Source organism: Mobula birostris, chromosome X (assembly GCF_030028105.1).
Source record: "Mobula birostris isolate sMobBir1 chromosome X, sMobBir1.hap1, whole genome shotgun sequence".
Taxonomy (NCBI): domain Eukaryota; kingdom Metazoa; phylum Chordata; class Chondrichthyes; order Myliobatiformes; family Myliobatidae; genus Mobula; species Mobula birostris.
The window spans coordinates 43121969-43141568 of record NC_092402.1 but is presented as its reverse complement, the minus strand read 5'-3'; the positions used below and the strand labels follow the sequence as shown (position 1 = coordinate 43141568).

Here is a 19600-nt window from a genome sequence, read left to right as displayed (position 1 = left end):
CAATTAATTGCAAGGTGCAATGTTTTTCACATTGATCTTAAAATATTTGATAGAAGTCCTTAGGTGCAATATTTTCTAGATGAAATTCTGCCAAACACCTTTCCTATGTTGAAGACTAATATATCCTGATTATAACAAATCTCATTGCATTTTTTTCCTTGCAAACAGCAAGTATTACAATAGACCAATATAAAACATAAACATACCTCGCTTCAGAAGTGCTGCCCACACTGCTGTATGTTGTTTCTGTTGTGAAGTCTGATGGTAAAAAGCATAGGGACACTTGTCCGTGGATGTGCTTGAGGTTTAGAAAATGAGAACGAAAGTACGCGGTGTTGGATATCCATAGTACATCTTGCCACAATGTGTTACGTTCACAGAGCTACTCAGCTGATCAAGGCAAATGAGGCCTGGCAGCAACAAACAGCCGTAGTCTCCCACACAATGGCAAAATAAACCAAGAAATCCTAAATCAAAGCTGTATGCTTATTTGTTCGAGGAAATACAGTACATCATCAATAGTGTTTAGCAATTGGTGTCGGGGGTGGGTTATTGATTTACTAATATCAGTCAGTTTGCTTTGACTAATAAATACATATTATTGTAAAGCTAAGCAAAATTTTGAATGTCATATCCTAGAATCAAATGCCTGTTGGAGTCACTTGAAGGAGACAGCTGATAAGAGGTATTCTTCCTCTTCCACACATCACGTTGAACCCTCTTGTCTTTTATTTTTGGTTCATTTATGGGATGGGGTTATTGCCAGCAAGGTCAGAATTTAACATCAGTCTGTAATTTCTCCTGGGATGGTGATGATTAGGGAGCCCTTTTGAATGATGGCACAGGATATAGAGATGGTTCTGAAGTGCTGGTGGGTTGGGAGATCCAGCAGTTAGATCCACAACAGCATCGAACACAACAACTGTAGGTAGAAGCCATAACTAAATGGTAATCAGAGAGGAAAGAAACTGAAGATGCTAGAATCCTGAAATAACAACACAGAATGATGGAAATACTCAGTAAGTTCTGACAAGATGTAATTGATTTTTATTTTTATTTATTGAGATACAGCATGGAATAGGCCCTTCTGGACCTTCGAAGTGTGCCGCCTCTAACTACCCCCGATGTAACCCTAGCCTAATCATGGGACAATTTACAATGACCAATTAACCTACTAATTAGTACACCTTTGGATTGTGGCAGGAAACTGGAGCACACGGAGGAAACCCACACATTCCAAGGGGAGGGCGTACTAACTCTTTACAGAGAATGTTGGGATTGAACTCCAAACTCTGACGCCGTGAGGATTGAACTCCAAACTCTGACGCCTTGAGCTGTAATAGTTTCACATTAACCTCTATGCCACTGTGGCACCCAATCATTAACTCTTACATTAGATCTGAACTTGAACTCTATTTCTTTCTCCATGGACACTCTCTGACCTGCTGAGTATCTCTGGCATTCTCCAGTTTTACTTCAAAGAACTTTGCCTAGTCATGCTAAGAATACAACTCCGTGGAAGTTGAGTATTGTAGAATGATTTGGGTATAGTGTTTAGCTCACATGCGCAGTTGGGGGATCGGCAAACCAATTGATGAATAAAAACGTCAAGAGTGGCTTGGACCTTCCATTTGCTAAAATACCGCATGCACTTTTCCCTTTGGCAGCTGTACACAAGTTTATGGTTGTCATGTCATTCTTGCACTCAGCACTGCAAGGGGAATCAGTGCCTTAAAGTACAATTTCCATGGCAGTCACAGTGCAGTGAGATGAGGGAAAATGGGAAGTGAATGGAGCAAGTGCGTTTCATATACTGCATGTGGCCCCATCACTTTCCCCAGATCACACCCGATCCCCGCTCCACAACACAATCCTTCTCGAAGCTTCACTTCCCTGCTGCAAATGGCCCTACATTACTGTGAGATTGAGGTTGAACTCAGACAGATGTCCTGCAATTGCTGCTGCAGTAGAAGGCTCCTGATAGCTACACTGCCCTTTTGATGTCCTGGCTGGTCACATGCTGAGTGAGCATTTTAAAGATATTAGAACAAAAGCTTAATATTAGCTCAGTCAAGTTCATGTCTTTTATATTGTTTTCTGGTTCTTGAGCTGTATTTACTTCTAACCCAACTTTGTCCATGGATGCTCTCCACATTGGGGAGCAGCTGAACTGTGCAAGTTATCTTTTTAGCCGTCTTGCAGAAATCATCTCTTGTGTAATCAGTCAATAATCTGATATTAATATATCAATGTGCCAGTGGGGACACATTAATTTGCATATGGTTGATGATTCTTATATTGTGACTGAGAAACACAGATTATATGTTGCACTTATCCACTCCATTCTGGACAGGGTGAAGTGACTATCAAATGCAATCATGCATACAAGTAACCTTGGTGAAATGACACGGGATCCATGATGCATGGCAGTGCCCGGTTGATTTCTCAATGGGCGAGACTTCCACTGGGAAAAGGGACAATCATATTAAAATGTGTAGAACTTGGACGTTAGAAACAGATACAAGTGGGTTCAATTTCAAGTCAATATTAAGCAAGCTGAAAACATAATTTTGTTATGATCTCTGAAGTCAAGAAGTCCTGGTGAAACACAAGCTAAGCACTGGTGAGCACTGCATGGCAACAATGCCAATGGCATTTTCCATCACAGTTCTGAAGTCTAGAATGGAAAGATTATTCAACTGCTTCCTGTGATTAAAAACACAATTTCCCACTTTGTTGGTTTCTTGCATATCAGAACGATGTGGCTGGGAGCATGTCTAGTACAACTCTTTCACTGGGACAGTGATATACTGGCATCTGCTTGTTGACTAATTGCACAAGTCACAGTTTCTGCACGACAGCTGAAGATAATTTGCACAAGTGCAGCTTACCCACAATAAGGGAAGTATCCATGGTTAATCAATAGACAAAGTTGGGTTAATACCAGAAGCAAAACAGCTCAAGGACCAGAAAACAACACAACCCATCATGGGATGTTACTGGATCTCCCAATGATTGTTGATATTGGGTAAGAATAAATAACAGCTGCTAAAGCCAGTCCTCTCTGATAATGGGTGAAGTTGCAAATGCTTTCCCTATCCTTTGTGCATTCATGTTGAACATGGCTTTTACCGACAGTCAGTCAGTTTAAGGAAATGATAATATTTACTAAGTCATCCATTTATAACTGGGCATCTGAGAACATAGAGGTTGAGCAGTGCCCAACACTCCTCGTTGGACCAACCTTCCCTGCACACCCCCAACCACCATTACCTTATCATTTCCTGTCAGTCACCTTACATACAGACATTCCTGTGCCGTGTCACTTTATGGACATACAATCAATGTATATAAGGCTATCTTATGTATAGTATTTACAATATATTTATTGTGTTTTTTTATTATTGTGCTTTGTCTACATTGGATCCGGAGTAACAATTACTTAATTCTCCCTTATACTTGTGTACTGAAAATGACATTAAGCAATTTTGAGTCTTGAATCCCCTGGAGAAATACTGGGTCACAAGGAGAGAGACGGAGCCATCCCACTGTGACAACACAAAGTGCCTCGTGGATTCCCTGCTTCCAGCCACAGAAAACGGTGAAATTCTGGCATCTGTAAGAAGCCCTAGTACGACCATCATGGACAAATGGCGCTACCACAAGCAGAGTGGTGAGGACAAAGTCAGGAGTATGTTCTCTCCTGTTCAGTCTCTTACCACCAGCCAATCAGTGTAACAACATCTCCTTCTGGTTTTGAATAGCTCATCAGTAATGTAGCACCTCTGACTGGGTAACAAATACTGAACTCCCTTACCTATAGTGAGTTCTGTGTACTGCTTGTACATGGTTACTTCAGGTAGTGTTCAATACAGATTCATGTATTGAATACAGTTCGATACTAATTCATTTGTTGATGAAAAGTAATGAGTGATGAGATCCTTGCATTTTATTTGACTCTTCCTTGGGCCTGATGTCAATGTTAAGTCCTCCCAAAAATAGCCAAAGGGTGATGAATCAGTGGAATTTACTGCCACAAACAACTGTGGAGGCCACGTAATTGGCTATATTTAAAGTGAAGGTTGACAGGTTCTTGATTAGTAAGGGCATCAAAGATTACGGGGAGAAGGCAGGAAAATTGGATTGAGATGGAACATAAATTGGCCATGATTGAAAGGTGGAGCAGACTCGATGGGCCAAATGGCCCAATTCTGCTCCTATGTCTTCTGCTCTTATACGACTTCAAGCCTAGTCAGGAAAGAGTCTGGGGCAGGTGAGACAAATCCTTCTCCATTTAAATACAAGTCCATCTCTTCACTGATGTAGGTCACAGGGTCATCTGGCTGAGTACGCCAGGGCCAATGGCTATTTGGTCCCAATTTATGATTTACAGCTTTTCCTAAAAAATTACAACTTCATAAAGCAATTTAGAAACCTGTTAAAAGTCAATGACATAGGATTGAGGTTGGCAAATTTCCTTAATGGTAGAGTTGAAACAAATATATTTAACATTACTGATACAGGCTTTCAAATTCCACATTTACTTAATTATGTTTAAATCCCCTTACTACTAGTATGGGATTTTAGCACACATTCAACAGATTATTAGTCCAGGCTTCCAGTTTACTAGCCCAATAACATACTATTGTGCTGCCACAATCCCTGAGGTTTGTTAGGATCACACAAATTAATGTAGACAAAAATCCCATGTGACTTGAGCTTAGAAACCCAGAATGAACAGGGGCAGCTGTTAAGGGACAATGAAGAATTATTCATTCCTAACCCAGTCATTGCCCACATTAAATTGAAATAAAACAAATCGGAAGTGTGATTCACCCTGAAGTGCTACTGTCTAAGCATGACAATTTTAATAAAAGACATTCAAGTTTAGTTTTTAGTTGTTTTACCCCAGCCTTAAAATGATTTATTAATTTTCCAGACATACAGTTAGTCCATTTGTTTGTCAATCTAATGTTACACAGTAATTTGTATGTGACGATCCTTAACAGTAGCCCGAGGGAAGGTATTTTACAGAGAACTTGTTTCATTTGTTCAGCTTAAATTACGGCTCATTGCTTATTTTCATTGAATTCAATCTTTTCTCCTGAGAATCCAATAGGGATCTTACCATGGTTGTCTACAGAAAAAAACTCTATTTAATTATCATAGTGCAGAAGGAGGCCATTCAGCCCATCGAGCCTGTACCCATTCTAAGTAAGAGCAATCCAATCAGTTCTACTACTTCTCTTCTCCCTGCAATCTTACAAATTCATTCCTTTCAGATGCCCATCATGATCCTTTTTGAACATGAGAACTGAACCTGTCTCCACTCCTATCCTCTGACAGTGTATTCCAGACCCTTAACCTCTCAGGAATTTTACTTTATCCAGCATATCATTTTTTTTTGGTTTCCTTTCCTGATCAACTTCATCTATTTCCTGTAGTTCTTCCCATTCCTCCAATGAGAACAGCTTCTCTCAACAACCTTCATCATTTTAAATGACCACATCCCCTTTCCCCCTCCCTCCTTCTCACTTTTCCCATTGTTCATTCAGGTTACCCCCTCACCCCTTCTGCTCACCTGGGCATCACCTCCCACTGGTTCCTATCCTCTTTCCCTTTCACCGTCCTCTCCCAAGAGATTCCTCCTTCTGTCGCCCTTTATCTCTTCCACCTATCACCTCCCAATTTCTTACTTCAACCTCCCTTCCCCCTAACCTGGTTTCACCGACTGTTCACTTGCCAGCTTGTACTCCTTCCCTGTCCCTGCCTTCTTATTCTGGCTTCTGCCCGCTTCCTTTACAGTCCTGATGAAGAGTCTCGGCCTGAAATGTCGACTGCTATATTTCTCTCCATGGATGGTGCCTGACCTGCTGAGTTCCGACAACATTTTGTGTGTGTGATTTCCAGCATCAGCAGAATCTTGTGCTTAATCTTTCAATATCCTCTGTTCCAAAGAGAACAAACCCAGCTTCCCCCGTCCGCAGGATAACTACTGTCCTGTACCCCTGCAATTTCAGTGCATCTCACTCTCTCTAAAGCAATATCTTACCTGAACTGGATGCAACACTCAAGCTGGTATTTTTTTAAAATTTTATGTCACATGTAGCAAGATGCAGTGAAAAGCCTGTCTTGCATACTGTTCATACAGAGTAAATCATTACACAGTGCATTGAACTAGAATAAGATAAAAAAGTAATAATGCAGGGTGAAGTGTAGAAGCTACCAAAAGAGTGCAGTGCAGGCAAATGATAAAGTGCAAAATCATAATGTGGTCAATTGTGAGGCCAAGAATCTGATACCAATGGTATAGAAGCTGTCCTTAAGCCTGGTGGCTCATGCTCACAGGCTTTTGTATCTTCTGCCTGATGGAAGAGGGGAGAAGAGAGATTGTCCAGTGTGGATAGCATCTTTGATGATGCTGGCTGCTTTACTGAAGCAGCAAGAAGTGTAGACAGAGTCCATGGAGGAGGGGCTGGTTCCTGTGATGTGCGATGTGATGATAGTTGCAGTTAAACCAGAGGTTTAGAATGGCTCATTATGACTTGGGACAAGGGAATGTAGCTATGCCTACTGACTAAGGAAATTGGGTTTGTTTCCTGTATGTTCTACAGCTTTATAAAGCCTAGGGTCCTCAATGTTTCTTTTAACCAGTTACTCAGTCTTCATGCCACTTTCAATGAAATTTAGGTATATACCCACACATCTTTATCTTCACCTACCCCTTGCTGAGTTGTGCCCTCTAGTTTATAATGCCTTTCTCATTCTACCTATCTAAATGTAATACTTCACATTTCTCAGTATTAAATGTCAGCAGCCAACAGCCATCCTTTTCACCAGATTGTTTACATCTCCTCAAAACTTTGGAGGACCTCAGCTTATTGGGCAGCGTCTGTGGAGGGAAATAGCAAGTCCATGCTTCTGATTGAGACCCTTCATCTGGGCTGAAAGATAGAGGGGCGATAGCCAGTGCAAGAGATGGAAGGCAGGGGTGAAACAAGAGCTGGCAAGCGGCAGGTCGATCAGGGAGTTGGTGATGGGCAGTTGAGAGAGAAGAGTGAGTATCTGGCTATTTCCCCTCCGTCTCTCAGTCCAGACGAAAGGTGTATCTGGTGTACAATATACTGTCTTGCCTGGAGTTTGCAGACTGTCCTTGTGACTGTGTTGGCTTCCTCGGGGTGCACCAATTTACCATCACATTCCAAAAACATGCAAGCTGGTTGATTAATTGGCCAAAGTGAATTGCCCATGTTGGTGAGTAGCAGAATCTAGTGGGAGGGGTAACTTAGGTGATGGGAATGTAGAGAGCATAGGTTGTAGAGGCAGTTAGTGGTTAATAGAGGGAGGTGGGGGGAGAAATGGGGTTGCTCTGTGAATTGTGTAGACTCAATAAGCTAAGGTGTTCTCCTATGCTGTTAAGAAATATGGACCTGCAGAAGGCAAGGCTATGCTTAGGACACGGACTGAGTGAGTGCTTCAGGTCACTATCATTGATGAGAAGTGAAGACAGATTTTAAATAAAGTGCAAATTAATTGGTTAACAGGTGAAATTGTGGATGCTTTGAGCTGATGCTCTAGATGTATAAAGGGATTATTGGGATGATAGGGGCTGGGGAGTGTTGGCATGAAATGAGTGGGACCAAGGTGAGAAATAATGTGGGAGTAGGTCGGGATTAGAGCTGGACGCTTTCTCCCATAGAGCCACCTAAAGAGCAGCCCAGCACCATTAGCTACTGCACCTGTCAAAATACAACTTACTTTCTTTTCTGTGTGTCTGAAAGGAAGAGGGTGAGAAGGAAACAATGAAACGCCTAATCAGGAGGCGAATGTAATAAACCAGAAAAAAAATTAGGGAAGATAAAAGCTGGAAAAACAGTAAACACACATAAAATGCTGGATGGACTCAGCAGGTCAGGCAGTACCTATGGAGAGAAATGAACTGTCGATGTTCCTGGATGAGACACTTCATCAGGACTGGTGCCAGACCTGATGAAGAGTCTCAGCCCAAATTACTGACTGTTCACCTGCCAGCTTGTACAGTACTCTTTTCCCTGTCCCTGCCTTCTTATTCCTTTACAGTCCTGATGAAGAGTCTCAGCCTGAAATGTCGACTCTATTCCTCTCTATAGTTGTTGCCTGACCTGCTGAGTTCCTCCAGCATTATACATGTGTTGTTCAAGATTTCCAGCATGTGCAGATCTCTTTGTTCTCAGAAGAGAAACAAACTGGAATAGAGGGGGGTAAAAGAGGAATGTAAGCCGACAGAAGCAGATGAGAAAGCCAAAGCAAAAAGGCTGTAGATGCTGTAGATGTTAGAAAAGCTTCCATGGAGACAGAGACAAAGACCTCAGTTGTTGAGCTGAAGCATCAGCTTTGTTTCTCCCTCCACTGCAGTGAGATTTGCAGTGTTTCGAGCACTTTCTGCTTTTATTATGAGGCAAAGAGCCTTTCAGGTAGAAATTGGTCCTCTGCTTTGTGTTAACCGAACAGTATGGAAGTCCGTGTGCAATGAACAGCAGCACCAATACTTCATTCCATTATAAGCTACCAACAAATTTCTACCTCTCTATTCAGTCATTATTGTGGACTGTGAAATGGAGGCTTGATAACAAAATCCATTTTCATTATTCCTTTCAAAGGTTTGCTTTGGTAAAAATAACTGACATTCCCTCATTTCTGCTTTTCAGTTATTCTTTTGAAACAGAGTTATCATCTTGGCTGTACTACTCAGATCTGACCTGTGCTTTTTTATGGTGTTTGTTTCTCTGTGTGCTGGAGAAAATTTGAATAATGCACCCCTCTGAGATTTCTTGCCAGCTTACAGAGCAAGCGCATCACCTATAATTGCCAGTAATGCATCTGTAATCACCAGCAGCAGCACTGAAGATGATTAAAATAAAATTCTTCATGCCACAATGGGTTAGTAAAAAGACCTTTCAATTTTCAGCCGTGATGGTCAGTCGAATTTTTACTCCTTGTAAGAATTTTAATTAAAATCAAATAGAACAAGGACAGTGGAATTGCAGCTGTCCACTTTTACATCTTTAAATGGAAAAAGCATCTTTATCCTTTTATATAAACCCCTTAACAAGAACTAAAAATAATTTTACAAACATTCTGGAGCAAAGAAAGGGGAAAATAGAAGACAGAAAACTCAACCACAAACAGAAAGGATTATTTATGAACATCCACACAGAGTTTAATGCAAAATAATTAATGGTATCAAACATCCCTCAGTAGACAACAGAAAGGATACCAGGCAACAAAACTTCAGACGAACAGAGACAGCAGACTCCCTGTGTTTGGCTGTGCATGCTCCAACCGCCCTAACATGGACACAGGCTGAGCAGACTTATAGGTAGGAGTTCTAAAGGGACCTGCCAGCATCCTACCTCTTGTACATCTTGGACCTCTGCTTTTGGATGTGCTCGCAGAAGGCCAAAAGGAGAGGGACCTTCTGCAAATGTGTGACCAAACAGAGAAGCTGCAGCCTGTAGAAGCTTCTGGCCAATTGTTGCTTCTTTGGTCCCAGGGCCCTGCTGGGTGCAGGGAGTCAGCTGATTCAGTCCTCCGCAGCCAAAAGAGGGAAAGGTGGGTGGGCACTGTGGACACTGGGTCAGCTCAATTGTGATCTGGCCCATTAAGCTGGAGAGCCGATAATCTCAGTATAATTCTTACCACCACATCTGGACCAATGTTCAGCCTCACACGAAACAATAGAAGAAGACAGCATGTGAAGCAGCATCTACACAGAGAAATGGAGTCGACATTTTGAGTCAATCTCCTTCCTAGATCCTCTTTCCCCTCTATGTTTAAGTCCAGAGGAAGGGTCTCAACTTGAGAAGTTGACTGTCCATTTCTCTCCATGGATGCTGTCTTACCTGCTGAGTTGCTCCAGCATTTTGTGTGTTGCTCCAGAATCCAACATCTGCAGAGTCACTTGTGTCTCTGAAGTGCAGCCTCGTTGGATCAATAGGTCAAAGCAGAAGTCAGAGTAGAAAAGGCAAGACAAGTGCAAATAGTGTGTCACGTTTGGGCAGATTGGAACAGGTCAGTAAGGTTATACAAACTTTCCCTTATCAATTGTTAAGATAGCAAGCATATATGTTTTCTTTATTTTCCATTTTGTTACTACAGATGTAGTTTACCTTACTTGCTCTCTATGCCCCTGATTTTATCTCTTTGCATGTTGCTTGGTTGCCTGTATGGGATACCATCCCATTGAAACCTACATGATTTGGGGAAGGGTGGTCTATGAAGTCACTGAGGGGTTGCACCCCTAGCTGGACAGTCAGGCATAGCCCCAGGACATGAGACTCAAATGATGAAATATTACTTTTCAGGGTAGTAATTTCTCAGAGATGTTTATGAGCTCAGTTGTTGAGCATATTCAATGCTGAGATCAAACATGTTTTGGATACTCAAGGAATCGAAACATTGAGGAAGGAAATGGACTTCTAGTGCTGGATTAGCCAAGATCGTTCATAACGAGGGGTTGCATGGTTCATTCCTATTTCTATATCTTCTTATTTTGATGCTCTGTTGGCACCATTGCAAGAGATTTATGACAATTTTTTTTTCTCAAATCCATATATTACAGGTCAGAATCAGGTTTCATTTCGCTGACATATGCAATACATAAAAACCGAATTACAGTAAATATATATTTAGTAGTTAAATTAAATAAGTAGTGCAAAATGAAAAATAAATAGTAGTGAGGTGGTGTTCACGGGTTCAATGTCCATTCAGAAATCAGATGGCAGAGGGGAAGAAGCTGTTCCGGAATCACTTAGTGTGTGCCTTCAGGCTTCTGTACCTCCTTCCCAATGGGAACAATGAGAAGAGGGCATGTCCTGGGTGATGGGGGTCCTTAATGATGGATGCTGTCTTTTTGAGGCATCGCTCCTTGAAGATGTCCAGGATAATGGGGAGGCCAGTGCCCATGATGGAGATGAATAAGTTTACAGCTCTCTGAAGTTTATTTCAATCCTGCACAGTAGCTCCCCCCCCCCACCCCATACAAGATGGTGAGTATACTTTGAAAAAAAATTACTGACTGTAAAACACTTCGGATGCTTGGATTATAAATGGTCACTTTTTTGGCAAAGCATTTAATTATCTTTTGGATCCAGTGAAAGCAAGTACCTGAGAGATACCCAACCTATTTATTTACAGAACATGCTGTCAGACACATAGCACATATCCAGCATTTTCAATTTTTGTTTCAGTTTTAGTCTTTATTTTACTAGAGAATGAATTTGGGTAAAACACATAAAATGCTGGAGGGACTGAACTTGGGTAGATGTATTTTAGCACCTGATACAATAGGACAAATAGCACATTATTTGACCCTAAACTGACAGCTTCACTTACTTCTGGTGAAGTCATTGACATGTCATTGACATTATATGCAACAGTTTCAGTAGACTTTGGTGGTTTATGAATAACAAGGTGTTAATTAAACTCATTTGCTCCAAATATCAAACAGAGCACGCAGTTGATTGTACTCTGATTTGCAATGACTGCACATGGCAATCACCTTGATTGCGTTGTTAATTGAATGAGCTTGCATCGAAACAAGCAGAAGAAATGTCAGCTTTAAAAAACAAAGTACCTAGCAGATACACATTTCCAAGCAAAATTGCCAGTAGTAAGAGAGGTAAAAATGATTGATTTTACTAGATTAAACATTTAAATTCAAATTGTTGGAATTTCATCATTTTTCATGTTTTGATTAACTTGAGACCTGCGTTTCCACGTGGATGTAAAGGATCATATGGCAATCTAGCCTGGTACCATCTACCATTGTGCAGGAGGTACAGAAGTCTGTAGTCCAGCACCACCAAGTTCAACAGCAGCTACTTCGCTTCATCTATTCAGTTCTTAAACCAACCTGCACAACCCTAATCATTACCTCAGGATAGCCACTTTGCACTAAAGTGAACTTTGTGTTTCTTTGTTCTAATTGTGCTCTTTCTTGTAAAAATAGTGCACAAATTATGCTTAATTTATGACTTTCTTGTGACTGCTGCTTTTCTGATGTTTTGTGTCTGTGATGCTGCTGCAATTAAGCTTTTCATTGTACACGTGCATATGACGAACTCAATATTTAGCATCCTAGCTAATATTTATTGGTTAATGACCAACACTAAAGACCTCGGCAGTTCTGGAAACATTGGATAGTACAGGCAGATAGCAGGCCCATGACCGTGCTGCCAGGCCCATTACGGAACATTACAGTGGAGCAAGAACATCAGGAGTCTACAAGAGATCAGATGCATGAACACTTGACCTCTCATTTTGTCCCACAGGGAGTGTTCTGCAAACCAGTTAGATACACAGAGTATGGCCTCTGAGCATTAGACTAACCATAGCTGGTGCTTTCAACATTGCCCCATTCATCTGAATGGAGTCACCAACCATCATTTTAAAGATTTTTAGGAAGTTTAGTATTTATTTTTCTTAATTTTGATGCAAGTATTTTAAATTAATTAACAAGTTTCATATAGTTTAAAGATAGTTATCATGGCGTAATTGCATTGAAACTATTTTTCAACTGTTTCCAAATGACTTTGATTATCAGGAGTGCTGGGTATCAGTGTAAAAGTCTTCCCACAACACATTCCTGAATGACCTGACAGAGGCACCATCTGAATCTGCTGAGTAAATTCCATTTTCTGTCAGATTTCCAGCTTATGTGGTATTTTGATTTGGTCATTTATTTTACAGTAGTTTGTGCAATCTTTCTGTTGCAATCACATCACAATGTTGGTTACCTTGAAACAGCAACACTGTAAAAGAACCTTATTGGCTGTCAAGAGAGTTGGGACAACCTGAAGTTGTGAAAGGTGTTATATAAATGCAAATCTAATTTTCTTACAACTTTTTCTTAATCTCTTCAGGAAATATGGACATCACTGCTTCAGGCACCATACATTGCCTCACCACCTCTTTGAACTATGATAATTCTGGATTACCATTGCTATTGGTCTGGGGTCACAAACAAGCCAGACCAGCTAAGAACTGATGATTGTTTCTCCAGAAGTACAGCGAATCAGCTGAGTTTTCTGGGCTTTATATTTCTTTTTTTTTTTACGCTTTAATCGTAATTCTTAGCTCCCTGGTAGGATTTGATCTCGTCTCTCCAGATCAGTGGTCCAGGCCTCCAAATCCTCCTCCAGTAACTTAACTATGAGATCATTAGAATGCAGGTAAAGCCCACATAAGTAAAATAAAAATACCTAATCCAGAAGAGCAATATTCACTCAGGTACTTTATGCTGCAGTGCAGACTAACAACAGGCCTGTGCATGAATATAAACATTACCAGGTTGGATAGCTCTACTTTCTCCAAAACAGTCCTTTATCTGTGAGGGCTCACACTTGGATATAAACATTTGCTATCATTAACTGGGAGAGGTTTTTTTTATATCCCTTTAATTCCATGTATTAGAAGCTCCAGACTGTTTTACACTTGCAACCACAGACAACAGGGGCTTTGTTTTAATTCCATTGGAGCACAGGCTAACCTGTGGTGATGGAAGCTTTTCACTTCTAGTGTACCTGGTATGCTGAATGGTGGAGTAAAACCTGTGCTGCACTGGTATCATGTGTACACAAATTCAAATAGCTCATTGTTGCTGAATTGATTTAGACAGGCCCTGTTCTAATCTGGAGACATTCTATAATCTTCTGTCAGCAGCTGACTGAAACCAATATCTGTGGATACTGTCAATTTTTTTTAAAGCCTCTAAGTTGTTCTAAGTCTTATCAAACCTCTGAAGATGTTTGGTATTTTTTTTTCCATTTCGGAGAGTATAAGTCACTGAAAAAAATCCTCCAGCTTCCTGTAATCCTGAGCATACTGTGCACTCAGTAATGGCCACAGGAAGTATGGTATTAGTTGAATGCCTCTGGTCTACTCTAGCAACTTCGATGTTAACCTTTCAGTCTTCAGTGACACTTCAGCATTAAAACTGTGGGAAGGAGTATAATATAAACCAACAGGTAATGTCAGTTATAAACTCAAGAGATTCTGCAGATGTTGGAAATCTTGAGCACCAGGAAATCAGTCCTGATGAAGGATCTTGGACTGAAACGTCGACTGTTTATTCCCCTCCATAGATACTGCTTGACTTGCTGAGCTCTTCCAGTATTTTGCTGTGTGTTATGACAGCTTGTTGAAAGAATAGTGCACTAACTATGGGGTGCCTTGACCTCCATGTTGATTGGGTTAGTCTAGTTGGAAAGGATAGCTACAAAAATGAATTAGTCACGGAGTTACACAACACAGAAAAAAGCCCTTTGGCCCAGCTAGTCCATGCCATCTAAGTTGCCTTCCTGAATTGGTCCCAAGTTTGCATTTGGCCCATATCCCGCTAAAGTCCTCTTAGCAACGTACTTGTCTAAATGTCTCTTAAATGCTATAACTGAACCCACCTCCACCACTTCCTCTGGCAATTGTGTCTCACAAATTTGATAGAGTTTCTTGAAGAGGTGATGAAGAGGATTGATGAAGGTAGGGTGGTAGTTGCCACTATGGATGCTAGTGAGGCCTTTGATGAGGAAATTCTAATCGCATGCAGCATACTAAGACTTACCATGTTTGAATCATGCAATATTAAAATTACAATAAATGAATGTTAAGCAGGAATTATTCACCGATAATGCCACATACTGTTCAACATCTTCTAATCATGGATGGAGAGCTAGGTGAAAAATGTTGCCAAAGCAAACTGCATTATACTCTAACAAATGGAATAAGAGATAACTTTGTAATTCTAATTGTGATGGCGGATAGCTTTAGTAAATTAAATAAAAATATATATAAAATAGTAAGCAGGATTGACATTAAATCAAAGCCACAAAGAAAGGCTCATGCATAGATGGAAGGAGATCTCATTTGTGCATCCAGCACATTCTGTTCAGCATCTCCCTACTCCTTTGTGCTTTAGTCTGTCAGATGGTCAGTCAGGCCCCCAAAAGAAAAATTGCAGCCTTTGTACAATTTGCACTAAGTCCCTAATCTTTCTTCACATTTCATTTCTCATTCAAATAGTTTCATGCAGCACACAAAATCTAGAGCCAAGTGATCCAGCTTTCAGTATACATACAAAATACTGGAGCAGCTCAGCAAGTCAGGCAGTATCTATGGAGGGCAATACAGTCATCATTTCAGTCCAAGGCATTTCATTAGGGCTGGATTTCCTGATGCTCAAGATTTCCAGCATCTGATCAACATGGAGGGAATTGTCTCTTGTTCACAGGCAAAAACCTTTAACCAACAGAATGGACTCCTTTGACACCTGCAGGATTGCAGTGTAATTTTGCTCCTCTGCAGGAAGAGCGACCTTTAGAACTTGTTCTGGAGTGGTCACAACAGGTGCTACTCCAAAACAGGAAGGGTGTCACCTCTCGACTCTTCCCTCGCCCTCATCACTCTGATTTCCAATCAACCCTTTTCACCTGGACCCACCTATCAATTGCGAGCTCTTACCCCACCTTTCCCTCCTAAATCTTTACACTGGCCATTTCCCTTCTATCCTTTCAGTCTAGATGAATGGCCTCAACCTGAAACTATCCATTTCCTTCCACGGATGCTGTCTGAAACACTGAGTTCCTCCAGTAGCTTTTTGCTTTGCTCCACACTCCTTTGTATCTCCCCTAAAAGACTTACTGTCAGCTGCACTCAAGGGAGCTCCTACTGGCCTAAAATTTCTTTCTGTTGACCTTTCATCCATCTTGATGGGAGACCTCCCAGCTCAGCTCTGTAGGGAAGCCAGTGCATTTGTCATTGTCAAACTGCCTGGCTGAGCATTTTTGAAACTTTCAGGAAACCAAACTATTCCAGTTAAGCTTTGATCTTTAGTATGGTTCAAGGCCTTTTGCCTGAGCCATTCAAGCTAAACATAAAACAAACATCAGTTGCATGTGAATACCTATTGGATTCAATGGATTAGCAATGCCATGGAAAATAAAAATCAATGTTTCCATAAAGTCTATTAGACAAACGCTTCAATATAATGCCAATCTATTCCACTGAACTTGGTCACAACTTATCACATCGTTCAGTACATGCAATTACCAAAATCTATAAAAAAAATTGCAATTCTAGCTCTCATAAATTGTTTTATTCTGAATGTATTTTTTATAGTCATACTATAAAACATGCACAGCAAAATCTGGTTAATGTGTTTGCTTGATAATTCTAATTAAAAGGATCATTTTGCGTAAGGGGAAAAATCAATCGCTGTAGCTCATTATAATTATCATAGAATATAAATGAAGACACAAACTCAAATATGTGATTTATGAAACATTTACTGCATGGCGTCATTTCAGTAATATGCAATCTTGTGCTGGTTGGATGTGATTGCGAATGAACAGGATTCAGAAGAAAATTGCAATCTCCTGAACTGATGATAAAGGGCTAGAATGTGAGAGAACCAAAAAAATCACGCTGTAAAATTTGAATCAATTTTATGGCCCCACATTCTATTTGGACATAAAACAATCTTGCTGCTCAAGCACGTTTAAATGAATGGACGTAGAACATTTTGGTTCCAGTTCAAAATCCATAGCTGTGTTTTACAACATTGATGCGTGGATGCTGGCACTTCATGCCCATCTCAAGAAACAACTTCAAACCAACCTACCAGTCAAAGTAAAATAACTTAAAATCTCTTTGCCCATTGTTGAGGTGGAGAAATCCCAGCAAAATGAAAGAAATCTCTAGTAGTATAATCAGAGCAGCAGATTCCCCAGGATAATGTTGGGGAATGCTGGCCAATCTGGGAACTATGCAGAGCACTGAAGTGGCATCTGTCATTCACTAAATCAAGAAGCTTCAGTTGGACAGTACAAGTCCAGAATTCCCTGGAATGGGAATGGATCAATGTATTCAGAATTGCCAGTCATAAGCAAATGATTTCACCTATTTCCCCGACATTCCTGTAACATGTGCACATTTTTACAGATAATTTATTTTCAATGAGAAAACACTTCCATTAAAGTCACAGACAGAAAAAAGGAACAAAGCATTCAACTGGTGAAATTGCCAAAAGCACATTATCACGTTTAGAACAGTTAAATGATGAAACCTCACCTATTAACAAGCAACTTTAAGTGCATTTCAAATGTGATATTGCATGCAGATTAGTAAACTGTCCTCTTAAATGGTCAAAATCTCTGGTAGGAATGTGTTTATATATTTACAAACCATAAAAATCAGCAAACAAAGGACAAATTGAGAGCTGATGTTACTGGAGCAATTTGGCTGCTTGACTGTTTATTTCTGGACAAGGTTTGCGCAAGGGAATCAGTCATCTAGCTGTAATAATATTCAGAGAATTGTATAAACTGAATCTAACAAATCATTAGTGTGCATATTTATTTTTAAATAGCCATAGATTTTCTTACATTGAAAGACAAATAGCATGGTTTGTCTGGCCGAGCTTGTGAATTATGCTCCACCTCTTTAACAGGAGATGAGAATGAATCTGCAGCTTCAAGGAGGCATAGCTGAGGCACAGTGTAATAAAAAGGACGTACCTGTCGGAAACGGCAAGTGCAAAATCTTGTCATCATGTGCCACAGTCTGACAGACCATTCTGGTTAGAAGCGGGCATGGAGGTTTGATCGCATGGTATTATTGACCATGTGATGTTGCCCACTATTTATAAAGGTTTAAGTGCTGCTCAAAATATTTCAATTCTTCTTTTTTTGCAGATTACAAAAACCTCATTTCCGAATCAATTATGAATCCAAGTAACAATGGATAACAAATAATTAAGTAAAGATGCAGATAGCAGAATAGTACAGCTGCTCCTCTGAGCTCCAGTGACCTGCTCCTGACTTCTGATGCTGTCTGGATGAGATCTGTACATTCTCCCATGTGAATGCCTGGGCTTCCTTTCACAGGCAAAAGACACAGGAACTAATGAGTTAATTGGCCATTGTAATTTGCCCCTACCGTGCAGGTGAGTGGTGGAATCTGGGGAGAGTATGGGGATGTGGGAAATATAGAAATGGGAATAGCGTAAATGACTGCATGATGATCATCATGAATGGCCTATTTCTGTGCTGTAAGCTTCTATTCTTGTGATATTCCTATATTAGTGGTCATCAAAATTACCTTTATAATGTTAATCAAGGTTTCATCTAATTTTATCTTTTGTCAATAGAGCGCATATATTGAAAAATGAGAAAAAATGAATAAAATTAATTTACATTTCTATTGACTCCCACATGCTGAGTCCCAGAATGTGAGAAACCCCCTCCGATTGCCTGTACTGTAATATACTGTGCACAGTTCAAGCTGATGTCTGAATGGTTCACTCAGGGACTCTGCCTGTGGCTCACCTGCTTTCTTCTTTCCTTCAGCCACTGGTGATAATCATATTCTGTGGATACATTTCCCACTCACCTCTCTCAAAACCTAGATTTGAAACCTTGGCAGTTTACAGAACAATAAGGGAGATAAACTTCTCAGAACTGAAAGTGGCAGGCAGTTTCCCAGTTGGTGGTCTTCCCCTGTCAACTGGTGCACCGTGCCATTCTGCAACTAGAGTCATGAAGAGGGGCTAGATATAAAGAAACTCTAGGCCACTTCTTAGAATTGAGACATAGCAGGGCAAGGCAAGGCAGAGATGGAAATTAAACAGCCTCACAAGCAAATGATGGGGTAAAGGAGTGACACTTTATTTCAGTGGCACATGTGAGCTCAGAGATGTAACCAATCTTTTCCAACTATGTTCACAGTTAACACTTAAAACTCCCTTCTTTCCAAAGGATAACATAAACCTAACAATTAGCCATCATAATGAATCCTTTAAGGATAGAAACCTTTTCTGGATAGAAAGAGATTGCAAGAAATTATCAACAGGGATAACAGCCGTTCTCACATACATGATTAATACCGTGACAATAAACCATATTTCTCTCTGACAGTAGCTCACCTAAGTGGGTTGCTTCTGTTAAAGGATGAACCACATGCTGTGGTTTATGGGAAATAACTTCTACTCAGCATACCTTGTTCCAACCTTACCTTGGCTTGTGGGCATTTTTCCATTCTGAAGCTTTTTAAGTCGTTTTTGGTGGGATTTACCATTGTAGTGGATCTGGGCCTGGGCAGCGGAGTTCAGCTGAATGTTACACACCCCACAAAGAGTGAAAGTCTGGAGTTTTCTTTCTCGCTTCTGCGTGCCGTCTGCAGTAACAGATTGCAACTCTGTGACGTCTTCATTCACCGAGGAAGCATCAGCATCACCACTTTCAGGGGGCAGAGGAGGGCTTAATGGCCGTTTCATACCTTTAAAAAGAGAGGTCATTAACTGCTTTTGAGCACCAAAAGATTTTCTGTCGGCTTTCAAACCAAACGTTTCTTTCTTTTAAAATAGGACCTAAAAAACTAATTATATTCTCAATTTTATCACTGGAATTTAGAATCAGACAAAGTAAGGTTTTTAGTCCAATCATGTATGGCCCCTGCCTGGAGCTGCCCTAAGGAAACAAGTCGTCTAGCCTCTCCAATATTCCTGTCTGTATGAATCTATTTTCCTTGAAACTAAATCGGGATACAGTATAATAGAACATCACTATCT

General features: G+C 40.5%; 1 protein-coding gene across 1 annotated transcript in view; it reads right to left on the bottom strand.

Moving 5' to 3' along the window:
- The window catches only part of znf385c (zinc finger protein 385C), a 266688-nt gene extending 247545 nt beyond the window's left edge, over positions 1-19143 (bottom strand). The window contains exon 1 of the mRNA XM_072248633.1: positions 19045-19143. Coding sequence (XP_072104734.1) covers positions 19045-19060 — 16 coding nt within the window. The 5' untranslated portion in view covers positions 19061-19143. The remainder of the gene's footprint in view (positions 1-19044) is intronic.
- Between the last annotated feature and the right edge of the window lie 457 nt (positions 19144-19600).